The sequence below is a fragment of the Hyperolius riggenbachi genome, chromosome 6, assembly GCF_040937935.1.
Source record: "Hyperolius riggenbachi isolate aHypRig1 chromosome 6, aHypRig1.pri, whole genome shotgun sequence".
In the NCBI taxonomy this organism is placed as follows: Eukaryota; Metazoa; Chordata; class Amphibia; order Anura; family Hyperoliidae; genus Hyperolius; species Hyperolius riggenbachi.
Genome location: NC_090651.1, coordinates 12786262 through 12810291, shown reverse-complemented (window position 1 = coordinate 12810291; position 24030 = coordinate 12786262). Strand labels below are relative to the sequence as shown.

The 24030-nt window shown below is 46.6% G+C and overlaps 1 protein-coding gene across 2 annotated transcripts in view; it reads left to right on the top strand.

Annotated features, from left to right (window-relative positions):
* MMEL1 (membrane metalloendopeptidase like 1) overlaps positions 1–24030 on the top strand; it is a 251965-nt gene that overhangs the window by 68899 nt on the left and 159036 nt on the right. The window contains exons 1-2 of one of the 2 annotated variants that reach the window (XM_068238851.1): positions 2157–2712; positions 3073–3236. In XM_068238851.1, the coding sequence (XP_068094952.1) occupies positions 2663–2712; positions 3073–3236 (214 nt within the window). In that variant the 5' untranslated portion in view covers positions 2157–2662. Of the gene's footprint in view, positions 1–2156; positions 2713–3072; positions 3237–24030 lie in introns of those variants that run through there. The other variant, XM_068238852.1, reaches the window with a different exon arrangement.

The following is a 24030-nucleotide window of genomic DNA, read 5'->3' as shown; positions in this document are numbered from 1 at the left end:
CTTACATACCTGATATTTAACTCTTTCAGGCAGAGAAAGAAAAAAAGGAACACAGACTAGTTATTTGGGTGCTAGGCACTGTACATACCCATGTCTATCTCATCATGTCACAAGTCACTTCAGGTATCCTTTAAAGGACAACTGAAGTGAGAGGGACATGAAGGCTGCTATATTTATTTCCTTTTAAGCAATACCAGTTTCCTAGCTATCCTGCTGATCCTCTGCGTCTAATACTTTTAGTCACAGGCACTGAACAAGCATGCAGCAGATCAGGTTTCTGACATTATTGTCAGATCTGACAAGGTTAGGTCGCATTCACAGCGGGATGTTGCGGAGCTGCGTTATAAAGTCTTATAACGCAGCTTACCGCACTGCAATACTAATCCTATGGGACGTTCACAGTGCGACGTGAAAGTTGCGTTGAAAATGTTGCGTTGTGGTAACTCACTGCTTGCATACCCATGTCTATCTTATCATCGTATATATATATATATGCTATAGCAGCATAGAGGGGTGATATAGGGGCTGGGAACGCGGAAAATCAGCCGCGTTCCCAGCCTGTCGGTGGCTGTCGCCGAACCCGGAAGTAGCCGCCGGCGTGGACAGGACGATCGGAGCGGGGCTGCGAGGGCACCATCCAGCTTCGGGGGGCTGAGGGATGCCCCGGGTGAGTAAATGTCATTTTTTTTTTCTGACTTAAGTTTTCCTTTAAAGTGCTTTTCACAGTGATTTTGTAAGGGCTTGTTTCCACTATTGCGTTGCGAAATCGCTGCGGCAAAATTCGCATGCAGATGCGAATTTTGCATGCGTGTGCATGCGAATTTTCATGCGAATTCGCTTGCGAATTCGCACGGATGATGATGCATGCGAATTTAACCATGGCAATGCCGGTGTGCTTTTCCATTGATTTCATGCGAATTCGCATGAAAATTCGCATACCAAAACAGCATGCGAATTTCCTATTAAATACATTAGCGGCGATTCGCATGCATTCCACTCTCAGGCGAAATCGTTGGCTCTTTTGTGCGTTTTTTTACCGCTGAAAAAAACGCACCTCAACAACGCTACAGTGGAAACAGGCCCATCCACTTGCATTACATGTGTGAATCTGCATGCGTTGGACGCATGCAGATTCGCGATAGTGGAAACGAGCCCTAAGTGTTTTTCAAGCAAATTTGCTTTAAAAGACATTGTGTTCCGGGTGCACTACCTGTTTGTCTGCTCACACAAAATCACAAATCGCAAAACAAAAATGCATACAAAAAAAACCCCCACAATTCATAAAAAAGCCGGCTTTTGATTCACAAAATCGATCACAAAAACGCTTAGCTTTTTTTTTTGTAGTGTGAACTAGGCCTTAGAGATGGTGCGGCGCAATGCTTGCGGGGAATTGCCTGCGATTTACGCAGACACAAGTGCGATCCCTGCCTCAGTCTGGTTTCACACCAGGACGTTGCGTTTTAGGGGACGTTATGGTCGCATAACGTGTCCCAAACGCAACGCCTGGTGCTCTCTGATGTGGACATCAGAGTGAGCCGCGTTGTGCAGCTCTCTCTGGCGTCCGTGATGCGTACTCTTGGACGCATGCGGCATCACGTGGTCCCGCCCGGCCAATCGCCGCACAGAGCGGCCGCTCCAGGAAGTAAACACTGCACGTCACTGAGTGCAGTGAATATTAATTAGCCATGTGCTTGGCCGCTCTCCGCTCCTCCCCAACATTACAGCGCATGTGCAAGCATAAAGTACTGCATGCAGTACGTTCGGTTATGGCGCAGCGTTACTAAGTAACGCAACGTGGGCACTGTGAACAGCCCATTGATTTTTCATTACTGTGCGGTGGGCTGCGTTACAGGCTGCTCTAACGTGCGCCTGTAACGTCCCACTGTGAAAGCAGCCTCACTGTCCCCACAATCCATCTTCATCTCCCATGCATCTCACTAATAAACAAACATTTTGGTTTTGGGAAGAGTCACCCTTTAATTACCAAGCAGGGGAGAAAGAAAAAACCAGAATCAGAAAACTTTGAGGTTTTAGCTGTGCAGTTGGTGCTAGCTTTCCGTCAGCTCCCTCCCCAGTCCTCCTTTTTTCCCCCTGTTTTTAAATCTTATTCTCCACCCCTCTGAGGATTTTATAGTTCCTCCCAGCTGTGAATTGCTCATTCCAGCTCCCAAGTTTTTGATAAGGAGTTAGCAGAGGTGAGGGAGGGACATCGGTGTCCGTAACTCTGCAGCGAGGAGCAGGAGCGCGAAGGGGGGGCATGCTTGTTTTTTTTTTAATCCCACCACCAGCGCTGCCTGATTCCTGACAGTGGAAGAGATTCAGAAATTGGAGCGTTCGGCATGGATTTCACACACTACAGGATTTACACTTACCACTACCCCTGCTGGCTTTAAAAACCTGCAAAACCGGGAATAATTGTGCTGATTGCAAGGATCGATATCTCCCCCCCACACACACACACACCTCCCCCCCCCCCTCTATCCATGAGGTCTTCGGAGACACAGCGATCTTTTTTGACGGACACAGCCGACAGAAAGCAGAATCTCATCCCTCTATAGTATTGAATTCGCCGGGGGCTGCTGCATCTCGCGCCAAAGGATATACTTAGAGAATAAGTCTCATTTCGTTGGTTTTCGAGCACTTTAATAGACTTGGCGGAGAGATGGAGAATGAGACCCCAAAAGCGGCGGACAACCAAATGGAAAAATATATGTAATTTCTTTTTATGCTTTTTCTTCCCCCTTCTCTTCTCCATTTCAAGGATTTATTTGATCCGGTTGTGTGTTACGGCAGTTTGTCTGGTGATGACATCTCCCCTGGCTTCTCCCAGCTTGTCTGGCGGCTGTGTTGTCAGCTTGTTGGATGTGTCACTATCACAGAGGCTGCAGTTGCTTTGTAATTTTCTTGTCTCCTGTCGGCTTGTTCTGTATCTGCCTCCCTGTGCTAATCTCTCTCTCTCTCTCGCTTTCTTCGCTCTTTATTCTGCACATCATCCGCTCCCGCTGTATCCCCGCCGTTCAGTTCGACCTTAACAGGCTGTCTTCCCTGATTCCTTTTTTTGCATGTTTTTAGAGTTACCATAATGGGGAAATCGGAGAGTCAGATGGACATTGTGGAAAAATCCAACAAGTCCTCGAAGAAGTCTTGGAGCGTGGTGGAAATCGGTCTCTCCGTGCTGCTGGTCCTGATGACCTGCGCCATGGTGGCGCTGCTAATCCTCTACACCACCAACAAAGGTAAGAAGCCCCCCATCGGGGTATCTCCAAGCACCGGGGGTATTCTAATGGGCAGCTGATGCCATGTGAGGGGGAAGCATTGCATGTATATTTTGTCATAACCCAGACCTGTCATCATCATACACAATAAGAGCGGTTTATTATAGGGGTCGTGGGGAAGTGTTCCTTAATTCATGTGAAACATCCAATCACGTGTAAGAAAACATCCAATCAAATGTAAGAAAACATCCAATCAAATGTAAGAAAACATCCAATCACGTGTAAGAAAACATCCAATCAAATGTAAGAAAACATCCAATCACGTGTAAGAAAAGTTCCTGCTGGCGACAGCCGCCTTCATCTGATTGGATGTTTACAAAAGTAACTTCAATACTTTTAAAGCAAATCTGAAGCGAAAAAAAATAAAAACATTTGATTGAGGCTAGATTCACAGTGGGACGTTGCATTTTGATGCCACGTTAAAGTCGCACCGCAAGCTTACAACGCAACGCGCCCAAAAAGTGGCAACGCAGCGTTACCGTCGCATACAGCAGATACAGTAAAAAATACAGGCAATGAAAAGTATGCTTCCAAGTCATTACTGAGCATGTGCAAACAGTCCAACGCAGCTAATAACGTGTATAACGCACTGCATGCAGTACTTTTACTTAACGTGCAGCGTTAGTCACTAACGCAACGTGTGCACTGTGAACAGGGCATTGATTTTTCATTGCAGTGAGTTATTCTGCGTTCAATGCTGTTTTAACGCGCGACTTTAACGTCCCACTGTGAACTTAGCCTCAATGAATTGTATGTGTAGGACAGAGAAGGAATCGAGCATTTGTAGCAAAGAAAAGAGTCTCATATTTATTTATATTTTTAGTTATACAGCTTTATATAACATCATAATGTTTTTACTATTTATATAGCACCAACATCTTATGCAGCGCTGCACAGGATATACATATATATATTGTCTTGTCACTAAGTGTCCCTCAAAGGAGCTCACAATCTAATCCCTACCATAGTCATATGTCTATACTAAAAGACAAACACTTATATCACACTTCTCTCCTGGCGGACTCAAAGAGCCAGAGCTGCAGCCACTAGGGCGCGCTCTATAGGCAGTAGCAGTGTTTGGGAGACTTGCCTAGGGTCTCCTACTGAATAGGTGCTGACTTACTGAACAGGCAGAGCTAAAATTTGAACCCTGGTCGCCTTGGTCAGAGGCAGAGCCCTTAACCATTATACTATACTATATAGTATATGTATTGTAGTCTAGGGCTACTTTAGCAGGGAGCCAATTAACTTACCTGTATGTATTTGGGATGATGAAGGAGACCAGAGTGCCCAGAGGAAACCCACACAGACATGGGGAGAACATACAAACTTGCTGCAGCTAGTGCCCTAGCTGGGATTTGAACCAGGGACCCAGTGCTGCAAGGCTAGAGCGCTAATCACTACGCCACCATGCTGCCCATTGCAGTTTTAAAACCTCACTCTGTATTTGGAGCTATAAAACAAAGCTGAAATAATGAGCATTTGAACTTTCCTACAGTGAAACCTTATCTCAAGCTTTCTCTTACTTTTTCGTTGATGTATAAGTGCATCAGAGGACAGGACTGTATTTGACCCAGTGGGTCGAAGAGCTCAGAGAAGCTCTTTTGCATAGATAACAACTGTAGTTTTTTTTTTAACTCTCCCTGTACTGGAAAACAATATGAGACGCTTTTCTTTGATACTAACGTTCTTTTTCTTACCTGTGCAACACATACAATTCATCATCTCATAAGTTTATTGTCACTTCAGGTGTGCTTTAAGTGAAAGTGTACAGATGGGGTCAGACCTTGTTTGCCAGTTCTAGGCATAGACCAGCTGGTAAAGGAAAGGGCGTTACCTATTAATCACAATTGCCAATCAATACCTCCCTGATATTGATAACTTGCCTGGATAATCATCCCACGCCGCTACATGTTCAATCAGATTCTGATCCTGATTTATCGATCAGCAGAAATATTGATCAACATACGTCCACTTCTAGCTTTCTAGATGATCAATCGCTCCCCCTTCTCCCCAATCCCCATGCAAGGAAAAATAAACATTCTCCCTTATCAAAAACACACATTCTCCCTTATCAAAAACATAATGTCCCTTCCCAACTCAATGGATATTTCAATCAAAAGTCCATTGAAATATTGGATAAGGATTTAATGTTTATTAAAAATGTCCAATATTATTATATAGAAGTTTTGCAGTGGCTTCCTTTCCATCAGTGATGAGCGGAAAACGATGATATTCTTTTTGCATTACTTTTCGCAAAAATAATGAAGAATTTGACTTTCAAGCAAATATGCCATCGAAAATCATTTTGTAATACATTATTGGACTTTTGTTAAAAAAAAGGCATCACTTACCGTTAACTCGAACGGCACAACAGTACAGAGAGTGTGCTGCTGTATCACGCACGACAACGCAGATCACGCACATGCGTTATACGACAGCGTGCTCTGTACTGCTGTGCTGTTCGAGTTAGCGGCGAATTACGCTTTTTTTAAAGTGGAAAATGTGAAAAAAAAACATGACCGTATTACAAAAGTGGTTACTTTTTGATTGACCATGTCGCAAAATAAGATGTATTTTCGCAAATATATTTTGGAAGTAAAAAAAAGCATTTTTATTGTGACAATTACTTTGGCGAATATTTGCGAGTAACACTACAAGCCACATTCACTCTCTGCTGTTTAATTATTATAATTTGGCGCTGGGGACAATGTGGCTGGAGAAGTTACAGTTTGTTGCTGAGAGTTTAGGGGGACACAACTCCAGTGTTGATCTAGGAAATCTCTCCCTTGAGATGTAAGAAAACAGTCAATAAGCACATTTGTCAAACTCCGCCAGCAGCGAAAAACTCAGTCTTGGATGAACTTTTCAATGTTCAATTAGACAGACAACAATGTGGAATCGGCCAATCATAAATCGGGCTTCATCGAGCTGAGTTTCCCAAAAAGTGAACACTGTTCCTGTGTGAGAGGGCTATTTATTATGGGTACTTCATAAATGAAAGGTGTCTGCAATGCATACATATAAAAAAGGCACCTGCAAAAAAGGACGCAGATATTTCTAGTATAATCTCACAATACTCTCTTAATTTCTGATAGTAAATACCAGTAATATTTACTGTTATTCTACTATGGCTAAACCTAACCCTACTCTCACACAGAACCCTCCCTCTACCAATGCTTAATCCTAAACCCCCCCTTGGTGGTCCATAACCCTAAGACCCCCCCCCCCTTGTGGTGCCTAACCGTAAGACCCCCCCCCCCCCCCTCCGTTGGTGCCTAACCCTGAGACTCCTTCTGGTGGAGCCTTACCCTAAGACCCCCCTGGTGGTGCCCTAAGACCCCCCTGGTGGTGCCTATGCCTAACCCTAGGACTCCCCTGGTGATGCCTCACCCTAACCCCCCCTGGTGGGGCCTAACCCTAAGACCCCCCTGGTGGAGCCTTACCCTAAGACCCCCCTGGTGGTGCCCTAAGACCCCCCCCCATTGTGGTGCCTAACCCTAAGACCCTCCTGGTGGTGCCCTAAGACCCCCCTGGTGGTGCCTATACTATGCCTAACCCTAAGACTCCCCTGGTGATGCCTCACCCTAACCCCCCCCCCCTGGTGGTGCCTAACCGTAAGGCCCCCAGGGTGGTGCCTAACCCTAAGACCCCTCCTGGTGGAGCCTTACCCTAAGACCCCAGTGGTGGTGCCCTAAGCCCCCCCCCCCCCTGGTGGTGCCAAACCCTAAGACCCCTCCTGGTGGAGCCTTACCCTAAGACCCCCCTGGTGGTGCCCTAAGACCCCCCCCCCTGGTGGTGCCTAACCCTAAGACCCCCCTGGTGGTGCCTAACCCTAAAACCCCCCTGGTGGTGCCTAACCCTAAGACCCCCTGGTGGTGCCCTAAGACCAGGAGATCCTTCCCACTGAGCCTAAATCAAAGCCCTCACACTTCTCTGCAGCTATTCATACAATTAAAGTGTCAATGCAGGGTTTTTAGCCAGAGAAGCCTCATTCTTGCAGTGACAAGTAACATCCGAGTGCTCTCTGATAGTCTCGTTTTCTCATTTTCTCGTTTTAAGGGAAATAAATCCTATGATTAGGATGACGACGGGCCTTTAATATCTGCCTATATATGTCGAGCTCTTCCTATCAGAAACGCAATATTGATTCGGGAGTGGGGGGGTTGTTCGCCTGTGTGGTATAAAAATATTTCAGAGCTTATAAATCATGTATGAAAAGCAATCTGTCTCCTGCTGCAAACTGGGTAACCATGCGTGACAGACACACGTTAACCCCTTCCTGCCGCCCCGCTTTATCCAAACCGCTAAGATAACTTTACAGGACGCTGGGATGAAGTAGATGTAACAATCGCTGGATGCTGATGTGCAATATACAGAGGAGAAAATACTGATACAGGAGGTAGGGCCCTTTTACACTTAAAGAGGAACTCCAATGAAAATAATGTAAAAAACGATAATTAAGTATAAATGATTTAGTCAGTGTTTGCCCATTGTAAAATCTTTCCTCTCCCTGATTTACAGTATGACATTTATCACATGGTGACATTTTTATTGCTGGCAGGTGATGTCACCGGAAGTAGCTGCTGCTTGCTTTTTTGGCAGTTGGAAACAGCTGTGAACAGCTATTTCCCACAATGCAACAAGGTTCACAGACAGGAAACTGCCAGGATCGTGGTCCTCACTGTTTCCTGTGGGAGGGGTTTCACCACAATATCAGCCATACAGCGCCCCCTGATGATCCGTTTGTGAAAAGGAATAGATTTCTCATGGGAAAGGGGGTATCAGCTGCTGATTGGGTTGAAGTTCAATTCTTGGTCACGGTTTCACTTTAAGGTGGCCACCAGGGGTGCTCTGATACCCCTTTTCAAAATCCGAATTGATCCGGATACCCAGATATCCGGATCCGAATCGGATATCTGAATCCGAACTTTTTGGTATCCGAGTAAACTCGGATATCCAAACCCAATATCCTGGATATCCGGCCGGATTCGGATATCTGGATAGAAAACCAGAAGTGACCTGAAAATGGCTTAAAATGCTTCCTAAAGTCTCTTCAAATGGCTAAAACCCCTTTCGGAGGTCTCTCTCGGATTATCTGGGTAGTTCGGATACAGAATATTGGCTGAGCACCACTGGTGGCCACAATTAAAAGATCTGATTTTTCACCAATTCGATCATTTTGATTGGTTGTCCCTGAATAATGTAGAGCCTTTCTTTGTTTTCGATCGATAAAACTGATCAAATTTCCTGTTTTGTTTTCAATTTCTGGGGATTGGACATGCTGGAAATTTCAGACCAACTTTATCAAGAATTGTATGGTGTGTGATGGATTGTCAATTACTTGACGTACAGTTCCAATCAATTTTTTTTTTCCGAGCTTTCAATGATCCCATTCATGATTGGGGAAAAATTTAACATAGTTGTGTGGTACATTGGTCAGATTTTTGAATTGGTACAATCAGCCAGAAAAATGGATTGCTATTCTTGACTTAAACAGATATTTCAAAAATGGTATGGTGTGTGGCCACCTTTAGGCTACGTTCACATGATGCGCAGATGGCCGTACGATTGCTCGCCATCTGCGCCGCAATGCATTTTGCTGCTGATCCCATTTGTTGCAGTGAATGGGTCAGCGCTGCGCTTGTGGACAGAACGCATGCAGCAGTACGATAGCGCATCATAGGGCATTGTACTTCTGCACAGCACCTATGGGTCTGATTCACAAAACCATGATAACTCATATCATGGTCGTGCTAGTGTTTTGTGCGCGCTATAACGTGCATAATGGTTTTCGTGTGCAATCGCGAATTTGCGTACGCTAACGCAAATTTTCACGTGAAAATGTGCTTGTTTTCACGCAAAAATGTTTGCATTAGATAGAGCACACCTAAAGGATACCCGAGGTGACATGTGACATGATGAGATAGACATGTGTATGTACAGTGCCTAGCACACAGATAACTAGGCTGTGTTCCTTTTTTTCTTTCTCTGTCTGAAAGAGTTAAATATCAGGTATGTAAGTGGCTGACTCAATCCTGACTCAGACAGGAAGTGACTACAGCGTGACCCTCACTGATAAGAAATTCCTTCTATATAACCCTTTCCTAGCGAAAATGGCTTCTGAGAGCAAGAAAGAGAAAAAAAGGGGAATTTCTTATCAGTGAGGGTCACACTGTAGTCACTTCCTGTCAGAACTGAGTCAGACACTTACATACCTGATATTTAACTCTTTCAGGCAGAGAAAGAAAAAAAGGAACACAGCATAGGTATCCTTTAAGGTGCCCATTAATGATACAATCTCCCATGCAATCGATTGGATTGGGTATCGTTTATGGTTTATCAGTCTAGCTATTGTTCCGTCAATTCAAATTTCTGAACGACTGTTTTAATCTCATTGAATTGGTTATCATTTTCCCTTCTGTTGGTGGGCCTGAACGATTGATCTCAATGATTGGGTCGGACGGTCGATTGGCATTAGAAATAGATGCAGTAGACCGGCGACACCTAGGCAGAGGAAATTGCAGCTAACTTGTGACCTCACACACGACTGCCGCATGACTTGTGATGTGAATGCTGCGCAGACAGGCGTGCGGCTGCAGGAAATGACTCAGGGAATTGTAGCACCCGGGGGCTGTGACGTTTGCAGACAATTTCTTGCTGAAAAGCTCTTTTACAGGCTTGTGAAAAAAATTCACAATGGATCTCTGTGATGAACTCCTCAGCATGTTCCTGAATGTCTGCCTTTGTCTGGCATTCTTTTAAAGAGAACCTGAGGTGAGACTGTAAATTAAAGAAAGATCAATGCTACCTGATCGGGGGGGGGGGGAGGCTGGTAGCCGCCATCTCTGCTGGCTTTCACTTTCCTGACCTCTGGGGTCACGACACATGAAGAGCTGCTCTCGCAGAGCAACATGCAGGGAGGCGGGGCTTCCTTTAAGGTTAGCTGTGGGTGTGGTATTTGCAGCTACAGGAACAGTAAAGGTTAGCTGTGGGTGCGGGATTTGCAGCTACAGGAACAGTAAAGGTTAGCTGTGGGGGGTGGGTGGTTAAAGTTTGCCGTGGATGAGGGGGTTTGCGGCAGGGATGGTTAAGGTTTGCGTTATGGGAGGAAAGGTTACGTTTAGCCATGGGTGCGGGTTTTAATGCGAGTGTCTAATAATGGGGGAATGCTCGGCAGGACCGGTTCTAGACTATTTGCTGCCTGAAGCAAGCCTGTAAGGATGCGCACCCCTGCCCCCCGATTTGAAATGATCGCACAGCATAGCGGTGGTGCAGGAAAAAAAAAACCCTCAGAGTAGGTAGGTAGGTTGCCAGGTATAAGTGCCCCCAGTATAGGAAGCCCGGGATAGGTGCCTCCAGTATAGGAAGCCAGAGATAGGTGCCTCCAGTATAGGAAGCCAGGGATAGGTGCCTCCAGTATAGGAAGCCAGGGATATGTGCCCCCTGTATAGGAAGCCCAGGATAGGTGCCTCCATTATAGGAAGCCAGGGATAGGTGCCTCCATTATAGGAAGCCAGGGATAGGTGCCTCCAGTATAGGAAGCCCGGGATAGGTGCCTCCATTATAGGAAGCCAGGGATAGGTGCCTCCAGTATAGGAAGCCAGGTATAGGTGCCTCCAGTATAGGAAGCCCAGGATAGGTGCCTCCATTATAGGAAGCCAGGGATAGGTGCCTCCAGTATAGGAAGCCAGGGATAGGTGCCTCCAGTATAGGAAGCCAGGGATAGGTGCCTCCAGTATAGGAAGCCCAGGATAGGTGCCTCCAGTATAGGAAGCCAGGGATAGGTGCCTCCAGTATAGGAAGCCAGGGATAGGTGCCTCCATTATAGGAAGCCAGGGATAGGTGCCTCCAGTATAGGAAGCCAGGGATAGGTGCCTCCATTATAGGAAGCCAGGGATAGGTGCCTCCAGTATAGGAAGCCAGGGATAGGTGCCTCCCATATAGGAAGCCAGGGATAGGTGCCTCCAGTATAGGAAGCCAGGGATAGGTGCCTCCCATATAGGAAGCCCGGGATAGGTGCCTCCAGTATAGGAAGCCAGGGATAGGTGCCTCCAGTATAGGAAGCCAGGGATAGGTGCCCCCAGTACAGGAAGCCCGGGATAGGTGCCTCCAGTATAGGAAGCCAGGGATAGGTGCCTCCAGTATAGGAAGCCAGGGATAGGTGCCTCCAGTATAGGAAGCCAGGGATAGGTGCCTCCCATATAGGAAGCCCGGGATAGGTGCCTCCAGTATAGGAAGCCCGGGATAGGTGCCTCCATTATAGGAAGCCAGGGATAGGTGCCTCCAGTATAGGAAGCCAGGGATAGGTGCCTCCAGTATAGAAAGCCAGGGATAGGTGCCTCCAGTATAGGAAGCCAGGGATAGGTGCCTCCAGTATAGGAAGCCAGGGATAGGTGCCTCCAGTATAGGAAGCCAGGGATAGGTGCCTCCAGTATAGGAAGCCAGGGATAGGTGCCTCCAGTATAGGAAGCCAGGAATAGGTGCCTCCAGTATAGGAAGCCAGGAATAGGTGCCTACAGTATAGGAAGCCAGGGATAGGTGCCTCCAATATAGGAAGCCAGGAATAAGTGCCTCCAGTATAGGAAGCCAGGGATAGGTGCCTCCAGTATAGGAAGCCAGGGATAGGTGCCTCCAGTATAGGAAGCCAAGGATATGTGCCCCCTGTATAAGTAGCCAAGTATACAGCTAGGTGCCCTCAATATAGCTAGTCAGGTATAAGTGCCCCCAGTATAGGTAGCCTGGTATAGGTGCCCTTAGTATAGGAAGCCTGGTATTGGTGCCCCCTGTATTGGAAGCCAGGTATAGATGCTCTTAGTATAAGAAGGTTCCCCCAGTTTAAGTATAACTGCGGGAAGGGAGTCCGGCATCATTCCTCCCTCCCTCTTCATGGACCCCTCTCCTGCCTCCCCTGCAGAGTGGTGTGCAGCGGTGCAGTTTGTAATTAACTCCCCTGCCCGCTCTTTCCATGCGGCGTGTCCGCTCCAGCAGCTCCTCTCTGGCCGCTCGATCTCTGTCACACATCACACAAGGGAACAGGAAGTAGAGCGGAGCCAGTTGCAGGAACGGAGGCGTCACATGGCGCAAGCAGGCGAGTTGATTACAAACTGCATCACTGCATGCCACTCTGCAGGGGGGACAGGTGTGGGAATCATGGAGAGGGAGGGAAGAATGACATTGGCCCCCCTCCCCTTTTCTTCCGGGCACCCCGGTCCCCACCACCCGCCGTTCCCAGGTTGACGCCGCCTGATGCAAGTGTTTCAGGCTGTGTCATGGAAGGACCGGCACTGATGCCTGGGTATACTTAGGTTGGGAGGGATGGCTGGCTAATACTTGGGCACATCTGACTATATCATGGGAAGAGGGGGGCTGCCTCAGCTGCAATCTAGCCCACCATGGGCTTAATTCACATTTTTTTCAACTTCAGGTGTATTTTAAGTATTGAAATACACTTGGCAGCACCCAGGGGTGTTGTGCATACCTCCCAACTTTTTTGAGATGAGAAACAGGGACACTTAAGCCACGCCCTGCCACACTCCTGGTCACGCCCCCACCACGCCCCTAGTCACGCATACCATAAAGTTTTCATAAGAAAAACAAATGGGGGAAAGAGGCTCCTCTTGTGCTTAGTATACCCCCGTATTCCTGTTGATCCGAGGGGTAGAAACAGACCACCGGTGGTTTCCACCACAGTGGACTCTTGTTTCTCTTCTCTAGGAGAGAGACCACATCCAGGTCCTTGTTAGGACCACCCTGACTGGAGTCGGGTTCCTTGTCTCCACCTGCTTCCTGTGGTCGGTTGCCCCTTGCAACCCTCCTTTGTGAGTAGCATTTTTACCATTTATCTTTACTCTGTCTCCTACATATTGCACTACTGGGCTCCCGTTTTTGTGTCTCCTGTATCTTTTCTCTGGGGTGCAGAGCCACCCCGACTCCAATTCATAAGAAAAACATGTTGTTTTATAATTCAAACCACACTGGTCCTTTCTATCCTGGCTCATTTTCATTCATATTAACATTTTAAAATTAGTAAGATTTCAATTTAAATGATGGGAATAAAGTTTAGAGTCAAATACATTTTTTAGTAGAGAAATATATATATTTACATAGAAAGAGGGACAAAGTCCTGAAAGAGGGACAAATAAGGAGGAAAGATGAACAGGGGCAGGGCTCCCAAAGAGGGACTGTCCCCCCAAAAGAGGGACAGTTGGGAGCTATGTATGTGAAATCTTGCAGAGACACACTTTTAGCCAACAGACCTCCCTGTCTACCAAAGTTCGGGGTCTAAAAACTCCTTTTTAAAGCTAAGATAGTGTAAGTGGAATCTGAAGTTTAGAGGGATAATATTTATAGTAAATGGATCTGGTGAGATTGTCTTTAGAAGTACTAGTAAATCCCATTTTTACAAGTTGTTCTAGGGATGCACCAGCCTTGTCCAGCGATGCAGAAGCAATCCGCTCCATGTACAATGGCTACATTGTCATCTCTTCTTCAGATGAACGGAATGTTTGGCTAGTTCTATGAACACCTAGTATCTGGCAAGCACATCACTCCTCCCTGTCCCATACAGGCGTGTTCCTGCTGAAGAGAGAGAACCTTTTTCGAATTTAAAAAATAAATATACATATATATATACATACATACATACATATATATTAGGCCGCCCCCCCCCCCCCCCCCCCACTGGCTGTTCTCAAAAAAGTTGAACGCGGTGAGCAGACGTGCGCCCCCCCCCCCCCCCCCCCCCGGGCCCGTGCTCCTCCTTCCACCGCGTCATCCTCCCAGCTCTGCTCTGTGTCTCCCTGTTGCCCTAGCAAGCACAGGGACAGTGCTGCAGAGCTGTTAAAGCTGGCTGAACTGTGCACGCATGCGCAGAGCAGTTCAGCATTGACACAGGGACAGGTGTACGCAGGGACATTTGTCAATTATTATATAGGATAATATATATATATATATATATATATATACTACCAGACCCAAGCCCATTTAAAAACGGCTTTAGGGTCTGTGCTTCTCGCCGCCACCCGCCGCATGTTACTGCGCGCGCGCACCCCTGTCGCACACCCGGCCACCCGCTCACACGCCCGCCTGGCTCCCTGTCCCTGTCCTCCTGTCTCTGTGAGGCTGGGTCCATGCTGCGCACATGCGCAGTAGAAGAAAGCACGGAGGCAGCTAAACAGTGGCAGCGTGACGTAGGGACACAGGAATTTTAGTGTAGAGGATATATATATATATATATATATAATATACACACACACACCAGCCTTCCAAAAAAGGACTTGTACCGCCTAAAGCTGATACTGCTGCCAGACTGTTAACCAACCAACCCCGTCACTGCCACTTAACACCAGTCCCAGTGGCGTACATACCATAGGGCTGCAGGTGCTCACAGCACCGAGTGCAGCCAGGGCTAGGGGTGCCTCCAGAGCCGGGACAAGGTCCTCTAGCGCCCAAGGCTGAGACACCAAAGTGCACCCCTCCATCCATCCCACCCCTCCTAGACTAAGAGGCTCCCCAGGGCCTCAAACACCTTGATGTCTAGTTATCTGGCTTGCAGTCAGTGCCATGTATCTCCTTTCCTTATTTCACTCTGTTTTAAACACAATAATGGAATGAAAGCAGAGTCGTTTTGCGGGGCGCCTACACTGCGCCCTGAGGCTGGAGCCTCTCTTGCCTCTGCCCAGCCCTGGGTGCTGCTGTGGTGCTCAGTCACTGTGTTCTTCCACCTGGGACTTTTTCTCATAGTTCGGGCAACATTCAGGAAAATAGCAGCAGGCAGTGCAGGGGACTGTAGTACTTCCTGCACTAGATGTAGCACCCCTCCCCCTTCCTGTCTCATGGGCAATGTGTCTCCTCACTCACTACACACAGCCTGCAGTGAGTGAAAGTGCAGAGCAGCAGGGTGAGTAGAGAGAATGATTGCTGTGCTGCAGCTGGGACATTAGCAGGGAGAGGTGGCAGGATGAGTTTAGTGCTTCAGAAGTCACCTGCCATCAGTAGCCATGTGCACTGGGCTGCTGTAATACCAGAGTGCCCTGGACTGTTGATTATTTATCCTGATCAGAGTAATTAATAATGCTGTGATACAGGTGCTGACAGCTGACTTCTGTAGTGAGCAGAGAAGCAAGCTGCAGGCAATTTAAATTAGCTTGATTGCAGGGTAATCTTATCTATTTTCCCAGCTCCCTTCCCACCTTGTTGTCTTCCCCCATGACCCTTTCCTCTCAGATTTTAGTAGATTACTTTATAAGCATATCCCTGCCAAACAGCACTGGTGATATCTGCAGTCCTGGTGAGAGGTCTTCCTGCCATTTCTCCTCTCCTCTCTTGTGCCTCTACCTCTTTATACTTGTACCATAGTCATAGTCTAATGTCCTACCATATTATTATTGTGTATTTATATAGCACTGACATCTGCAGCAATGTACAGAGTACATAGTCATGTCACTGACTGTCTACAGAGGAGCTCACAATGTAATCCTGCCATAGTCATAGTCCAATGTCCTACCATAGTATTATGTATTTATATAGCACTGACATCTCCTGCAGCACATTACAGAGTACATAGTCATGTCACTGACTGTCCTCAGAGGAGCTCACAATCTAATCCTACCATAGTCATAGTCTAAGGTCCTACCATATTATTATTATGAATTTATATAGCACTGACATCTTCTGCAGCACTGTACAGAGTACATAGTCATGTCACTGACTGTCCTCAGAGGAGCTCACACTCTAATCCTACCATAGTCATAGTCTAATGTCCTACCATATTATTATTATGTATTTATATAGCACTGACATCTTCTGCAGCACATTACAGAGTACATAGTCATGTCACTGACTGTCCTCAGAGGAGCTCCCAATCTAACCCTACCATAGTCATAGTCTAATATCCTACCATATTATTATTATGTATTTATATAGCACTGACATCTCCTGCAGCACATTACAGAGTACATAGTCATGTCACTGACTGTCCTCAGAAGAGCTCACAATCTAATCCTACCATAGTCATAGTCTAAGGTCCTACCATATTATTATTGTGTATTTATATAGCACTGACATATTCTTCACCACTGTATAGAGTACAGAGTTTCATAACGGTTAGCTCTGCCCACATCCTAACGACTCCTTTTCCCCCAGAAATCCCAAAACTGGGGGGGAGGGATGTCTGTAAATGATCAACACCAGGTGTCAAATTCCCTACGCCACTGCACCAGTCCTGCACTCACTTCACTGGCTACCTATAAAATGGTGGATTCTATTCAAGATCGGCCTACTGACATTTAAATCATTTAAATCTCTACATAATCTGGGCCCTGGATACATGAAAGAACTGTTACAGCTGCATAGCAATCCCTTCAATCTCAGAACCACAGGTTCTAATAATCTAGTCATACCCAGAGTCCACTTGGAAACTTTTGGTCCCAGAGCCTTCTGTCATGCTGCTCCTACGTTATGGAACTCCTTACCTCAACAGATCAGGACAGCTCCTGATCGAGGGCTCATCTCAAGTTCTCAGATGATCTCTCTATCAGAATGTGAGTCCGATGTTTTCTCCTTTTGGCTTGGAAGACGGAAGCATTAGTTAGAGTCACGTGGATCACAACCCCTTGATGTTCTCCATTTGCTTCTGTGCTTAACGGTGGTTTACGGCGTAATCTGCTTTTCCAAATGAGGAAACCCAGATTTGGACATCAAAACTACAGATGACCCTCTCTAGTTTGTTGCTGCCGCTAACAGAGGCGTCTGCCCACCAGATGATGATGGAGGAGCAGAGGATTGACTTCATGGTGGTGGAGTTGAAGCTGGGCTTTGAGGAGCAAAACCAGGAAATTGTTTTTTCATTGCAGTATTAATTGTAGGGCAACATGGGGTTTATTTGGTATAGGTATGTTATAAACTCATTATTATGTTGCTATATGTCATGCGTCTATCGAAAAAAGGCGCATGGAAATTTGGGTGCCCAGTAATCCCAATTTTACTATGGCTAAACCTAAGCCTACTCTCACACAGAACCCTCCCCTTCACTTTACCCTAAACCACCCCGCACCCTCGCACAAACACCCTAACCGATGCCTAACCCTAACTCCGCCCCCCACACAAACTTCCTGCTTGACACCTAGCTCCCACCCCCGCATAAAAACCCTACCTGTTGCCTAACCCTGAACCCCCCCCCCCACACATCAACACACACACACACACACACAAACTTTTTACCTGATGCCTTACCCTAACCTTCTACCACACAGACACACATACACTAGCATCCTCCCTGACGCCTATTCCTAAACTCTCCCTCCACCCCATGCCTATTCTCAACCCTCCTACTGCTAGAACTATTTTTTAATAGCTATTTATCGATCTCCATGGGTGCCCAAATTATCCCTCAATGACGATATTTCTATAAGCGCCTCTGGTGGTCGCACCAATAGGGGGTGCAGAGGTTGCGACCGCATCGGGGCCCTTGGGCCAGAGGGGCCCCGAAGGACCCTCCCCCAACTACAGTATTAGCTCTCTATTGGTCCTGTGCTCATAATAATCACTTCTAGTGATACTTTGAATAGTGGTAACCATTAACAAACTGTTCCCCATCCCCTTCTTGCACCTCTGACACTGTAGTGGCCATTGGCAGGTTTTGGTGCACCGTATCAATTGTTATGTATAGAGTGCTTGGGGGGCCCCATTGTAACACTTGCATTGAGGCCTACTGCTCCTTAGCTACGCCACTGCAGCACCCAACTGCCTGCTTTGTATGTATGTCCCTAAGAAACATGGCATAAAGTGATAAACAAAGAAGAAAACAAAATTCTGCTGAAGACACAAAAAAGTGCCGGTAAGTAAGAGGTTCTGGGAGGATATTAAGTGTGTTGAGCTGGAATGAGGAGATACGGATCTGACACTTGGTATTCCGCAGAGGGGCTGAACGTTTCGCAGGAGCGTCTGTCACAGCGTGAGGCTAATGAAACATTTAATTGCAGATTTATTCCTAATAGTAATAGGCATGCTTCTATTCCCAGAAAAGCACAATCCCATCTCTCTAATGGCTCCGAGCTTCCATACACACCATGGAGAAAGTGCCGCTGTATCTCATCTGCCTCTGTAGCTCCAAAACCTGCAAGATACTTCAAGAGCCTGTATGCCTATGAGGCAGAGAAAATGGTGAAAACAAATGTTTTGTGTTTTCTTCACCAAAATAAGTCACCTTCTAACTACAATAATGCTAAAATAATAAAACAGTCGTGATATTAATCTGATATTAATCCTTAACCTGACGCTTCAACGGTAATGAGAAAAATATGGAGGCTGCCATGTTAATTTACTCTTAAACAATAGCGGTTGCCTGGCAACCCTGCTGGTCTATTTGGCTGCAGTAGTGTCTGAATAACACCAGAAACAAGCATGCAGATAATCTTGTCAGTTCTGACAATAACGACAGAAACACTTGAACTGCTGCATGCTTGTTCGGGGTCCCTCACCTGACCCCGACACTTAAACTCTCCGATCCAAAACCTCCCTAAACTGTAACTCTTACATGACTCTCTCACTTCAAAACCCTACTTCTCAACACCTAATCCTTTCTTCCAGAGGTGTGACTAGACTTAAAGTGAACCTCCAGGCTAAAAATCTACTCAGCAGCACTGAAAAGGCTTGGCGTTTCTTTAACAGTTTCACAACATCAGAACTTTGTTTTTCTTACCCAAGCCTCATTTTTAGCTGCACAGAAAAAAACTGCCCGGGCATTTTTCCCTTGATGCTGTGCAAAGCATGATGGGATTTCTGATGTTGTTCTTGTTCTGCTGTTTTGGTGCAATTTTTTTTATTTTGAATTTGAGATTTGAAGCCTAGCGCACAGCTGGGAGGGGTGAGCAGGACACATGACAGTTGGAACTGTGTCTCATGCTCCCTGTCACCTCCTTTCAACCGAAAAGATGGCTGCCCCCATGAAATCGCAAACCTTTGCCTGTTCTTTTAAAACAGGGTGGGTAAGAGATTATATTACCTATCTATATTACACTATCCAGTGGCTGGGTAGTGTAATGGTTAAGGGCTCTGCCGCTGACACAGGAGACCAGGGTTCAAACCTCGGCTCTGCCTGTTCAGTAAGCCAGCACCTATTTCCGTAAGGAGTTTCTTGGGCAAGTCTCCTTAACACTGCTACTGCTTACTGTGTGTGCTCTAGTGGCTGCCTCGCAAGCGCTTTGAGTCTGACAGGAGAAAGGCGCTATACAAATGCTGCCATTATTATTATTTTAATTAACATAGCTAATGTAACTTCATGACAGTATTTTTATTTAGGCTAAAGTGCCCCTTTAGTAGCCCCCTCCCCTGCAAAAATTATAGCATAATCCTTCCTTGGTGTCTGTACCCCACGGGAATGGGAGCCGGTGAATGGCAGCAGAGAGTGTTCTGCTGTGAAGCAGCCTCTGGAAGCAAGAAAAGATTATACACACTCCTGCACACGTTTTTTGGGAGCACGAAGGTAGTGGCGCCCTGCCACTTAAATGTAATTCTTCTAAGTTCAAACCCACACTCTTAGCCTAAATTTCATCTGAACCTTAATCTTTACTATTCACTATCTCCCACGGCAGAGCAGGGATATGGGAAAATGGCGGCCAGGGCCCAGCACTGGAGACACAAATGGACTCCTTTGCTGGGCTTCGGACACCATTTTCCAGTAGCCCAAAATACAGACTCTCACAGCCTGGAACAGGTGAGTTGAAGCTGTCCCGGTGTCTGTTGGATTTTGGTAGCCAGTTCACCTACTGGGGGACTCACAATCCGATTTGAAACATAGTTGTCACATTCACCTGGATCCTTAAAGTGAAACTTAAAGTGAACCTTCCGGACTAAAAATCTACTCAGCAGAACTGAAAAGGCCTGGTGTTTCTTTAACAGTTTCACAGCATCAGAAGTTTGTTTTTCTTACCAAAGCATCATTTTTAGCTGCATTTTTAGCTAAGCTCCACCCATCAAAGAAAACTGCCCGGGCTTTTTTCCCCTGATGCTGTGCAAAGCATGATGGGATTTCCTATGTTGTTGTTCACGTTTCCTAGCAACTGGGAAGGGGTGATCAGCACACAGGACAGTTGGAACTGTGTCTCATGCTCCCTGTCACCTCCTTTCAACCAAAAAGATGGCTGCTTTCATGAAATCAAACATTTGCCTGTTCTTTTAAAACAGGGTGGGTAAGGGATTATATTACCTATATATTTGAATTAACATAACTAATGTAACTTAATGACAGTATGTTTGTTTAGGCTGAAGTTCCTCTTTAAGCCATCTAAATAAAAAGGGTTTCACTTACCTGGGGCTTCTACCAGCCCCCTGCAGCCGCCCTGTGCCCATGCCTGTCTTGTACGATCCTCCACTCTCCCTCTACAGCTTAGTTTCATTTTTGCTGACTCGGAGTCGATGGGCCTCTGTGCCTGCGCAGCTCTGGCCACGTGTATTCTTGCTCGGGTTCCCTTCTGCAATAGTGTCCTGCGCAGGCGTAGTGGCCCGCTGAGTCCCAGTTAGCGAAGACAAAACTAACCCGCGGCGGGGGACCGGAGCATCGGTGAGTGGCTGCGCGGGCACAGGGTGGCTGCAGGGAGCTGGTAGAAGCCCCAGGAAAGTGGCTTTGCTCAGGAATCATTAAGCTGCGTCTGTCGTGGGATGGAAGGTCTCACTTACCAAGAAAGGTTAGATAAACTGGGTTTATTTGGTCTAGAGAAAAGACGCCTTAGAGGGGATCTAATTAACATGTATAAATACATCAGAGGGCAATATAAACGCTTGGCGGATGAGCTTTTTGTCCCTAGGCCTTCTCAGAGGACTAGAGGACATGATCTGCGCATGGAGGAAAAACGTTTTAGCTATTTATTTAGGAAAGGGTTCTTTACAGTAAGAGCGATTAAGATGTGGAATGCATTGCCACAGTAAGTCGTTATGGCAAACTCTATACCTGCATTTAAAGGGGGCTTAGATGCTTTCCTTGCGTTGAAAGACATCCATGGCTACAATAACTAGGTAATACCCAATGATGTTCATCCAGGGATTTTATCTGATTGCCACCTGGAGTCGGGATGAAATTTTTCCCTTTTGGGGCTAATTGGACCATGCCTTGTAAGGGTTTTTTACGCCTTCCTCTGGATCAACAGGGATATGCGAGGGAGCAGGCTGGTGTTGTACTTTATACTGGTTGAACTCGATGGACGTATGTCTTTTTTCAACCAAAATAACTATGTAACTATGTCTTTGATGTCTTTTCAAGCCCAAGCCTGTCCCCTTTTGGCTCTGCTATAATGATTCCTGAGCAAAGCCAGACTGAATGCTCAGTCGGGGATTTTATCAGGACTGATAACAAGCAGCCTGAGCAGAGAAGGATGAAACAGAGAGCAGGGTGGGTGTTTTCTATAATGTTACATGAGGGTGCTTCGTCTCTGGTTCACTTTAAGTATTCCTTTAAAACTGACCCCACTTTGAACCTTGTTGCTGAACCCTAATCCGTAACTGGACCTTTGCACTTAAAGTGATCCTTAAGTCAAGTATAAAAAATGAGATTTACTCACCTGGGGCTTCCCTCAGCCCACTGCAGCCGATCGGTGCCCTCGCAGCCCCGCTCTGACGCTCCAGGACCCGCCGGCGAACACTTCCGGTTTGACCGTCACCGGCCGACAGGCATGGGAACGCGAGTGATTCTTTGCGTTCCCAGCCTGTATATCGCCCCCTATGCCAGGAGGCCGCAATAGCAGCATAGGGGACGATATACAGGCTGGGACCGCGAAGAATCACTCGCGTTCCCATGTCTGTCGGCTGGTGACGGGCAAACCGGAAGTGTTCGCCGGCGGGTCCTGGAGCATCAGAGCGGGGCTGCGAGGGCACCGATCGGCTGCAGGGGGCTGAGGGAAGCTCCAGGTGAGTAAATCTCGTTTTTTATACGTGGCTTAAGGATCACTTTAACACGTAGCCTTACACTTCACCTGACCCCTTTACCCTTAGGGCCCTTTTCCACTTTCAACGATTGCGATGCTGAATCACAAAATTGCAAATCGCTAGTGATTTTTAAATTACTCGGTTTGCCACTTTAAAAAAAGGAATCGCAATAGGTATTTTCCACTACCGCGATTTCATTTTTACAAAAGCATTTTTACCATGATTTTCCAATGCAAGTGCATTGCATATGTAAAATCGCGATCACATGTAAAAAATAGTGACAAGTAGCAATTGCAATCGCTAGCGTTTAGTAATTGCGATTGTTACTGGAAAAGGGCCCTTATTCTCATATAGGGCTCGATTCACAAAGCGGTGATAACCCAGTTAAAGACTTTAGGCGTGATAGCCATTTTTATCATGCCTAAACTCAGTTTAGGCATGATGGGCTCGATTCACAAAGCGGTGCTAACCCAGTTAGCATGCCTAAAAGACTTTAGGCATGATAACCATTGCACCATGCTGGTGAAAAGCCACTTTAGGCGTGATAAGTTTTAGGTGTGATAAGTTTAGGTGTGATAAGTTTAGGCATGATAAGTTTAGATAAGTTTAGATCGCTTGCAAAGTCCCGCACGCAAAGCAGCACCATTAAACTCTATGCAAAGTGCACCAGACTTTGCTAGCACAAAACTTTTGATCAGCTGTGCACTGCGGTGCTAACCCAGTTGGTGCTTAAACTTATCGGCCTCGATTCACAAAGCGGTGATAACCCAGTTAGAGACTTTAGGCATGATAACCATTGCACCATGCTGGTGAAAAGCCAGTTTAGGCGTGATAAGTTTAGGTGTGATAAGTTTAGGTGTGATAAGTTTAGGCATGCTAAGTTTGGATAAGTGTAGATAGCGTGCAAAGTCCTGCACGCAAAGCAGCGCCATTAAACTTTATATGAAGTGCACCAGTCTTTGCTAGCGTAAAACTTTTGATCAGCTGTGCACTGCGGTGCTAACGCAGTTGGCGCTTAAACTTATCACACCTAAACTTATCACGCCTAAACTGGCTTTTCACCAGCGTGGTGCAATGGTTATCATGCCTAAAGTCTCTAACTGGGTTAGCACCGCTTTGTGAATCGAGCCCCTAAACTTATCATGCCTAAACTTATCACACCTAGGGCTCGATTCACCAAGCGGTGCTAACCCAGTTATCACGCCTAAAGGACTTTAGGCGTGATGACCTCTTCACCACTGAGTTAGCACCGTTTTTGCCTGCACTTCGCGCGAAGTTATCGCGCGCAAAGTTTTGCGCGCGCACCCGCACAGGCGCGCGCGCAAAGTCCCATAGGGTTTAATGGGCGCATCGCGCGAAGTGCGGGGCGCTTCGCGCGCACGCACGCGGGAGCGCGCGCAAAACTTTACGCGCGGAAACTTCGCGCGAAGCCCTTCTTATCATGCCTAAAGTGACTTTAGGCGTGAAGAGGGCCTTTTCACCACGGTGCTAACACTTTGCACCGCTTGGTGAATCGAGCCCTTAAACTTATCATGCCTAAACTGAGTTTAGGCATGATAAAGGGCTTTTCACCAGGGTGCTAACTGTTAGCACCGCTTTGTGAATCAGGCCCATCATGCCTAAACTTATCACACCTAAACCTATCACACCTAAACTTATCATGCCTAAACAGAGTTTAGGCGTGATAAAGGGCTTTTCACTAGCGTGTTAACTGTTAGCACCGCTTTGTGAATCAGGCCCATGGGGCTCGATTCACAAAGCGGTGCTAACCCAGTTAGAGACTTTAGGGGCCTGATTCACAAAGCGGTGCTAACAGTTAGCACCCTGGTGAAAA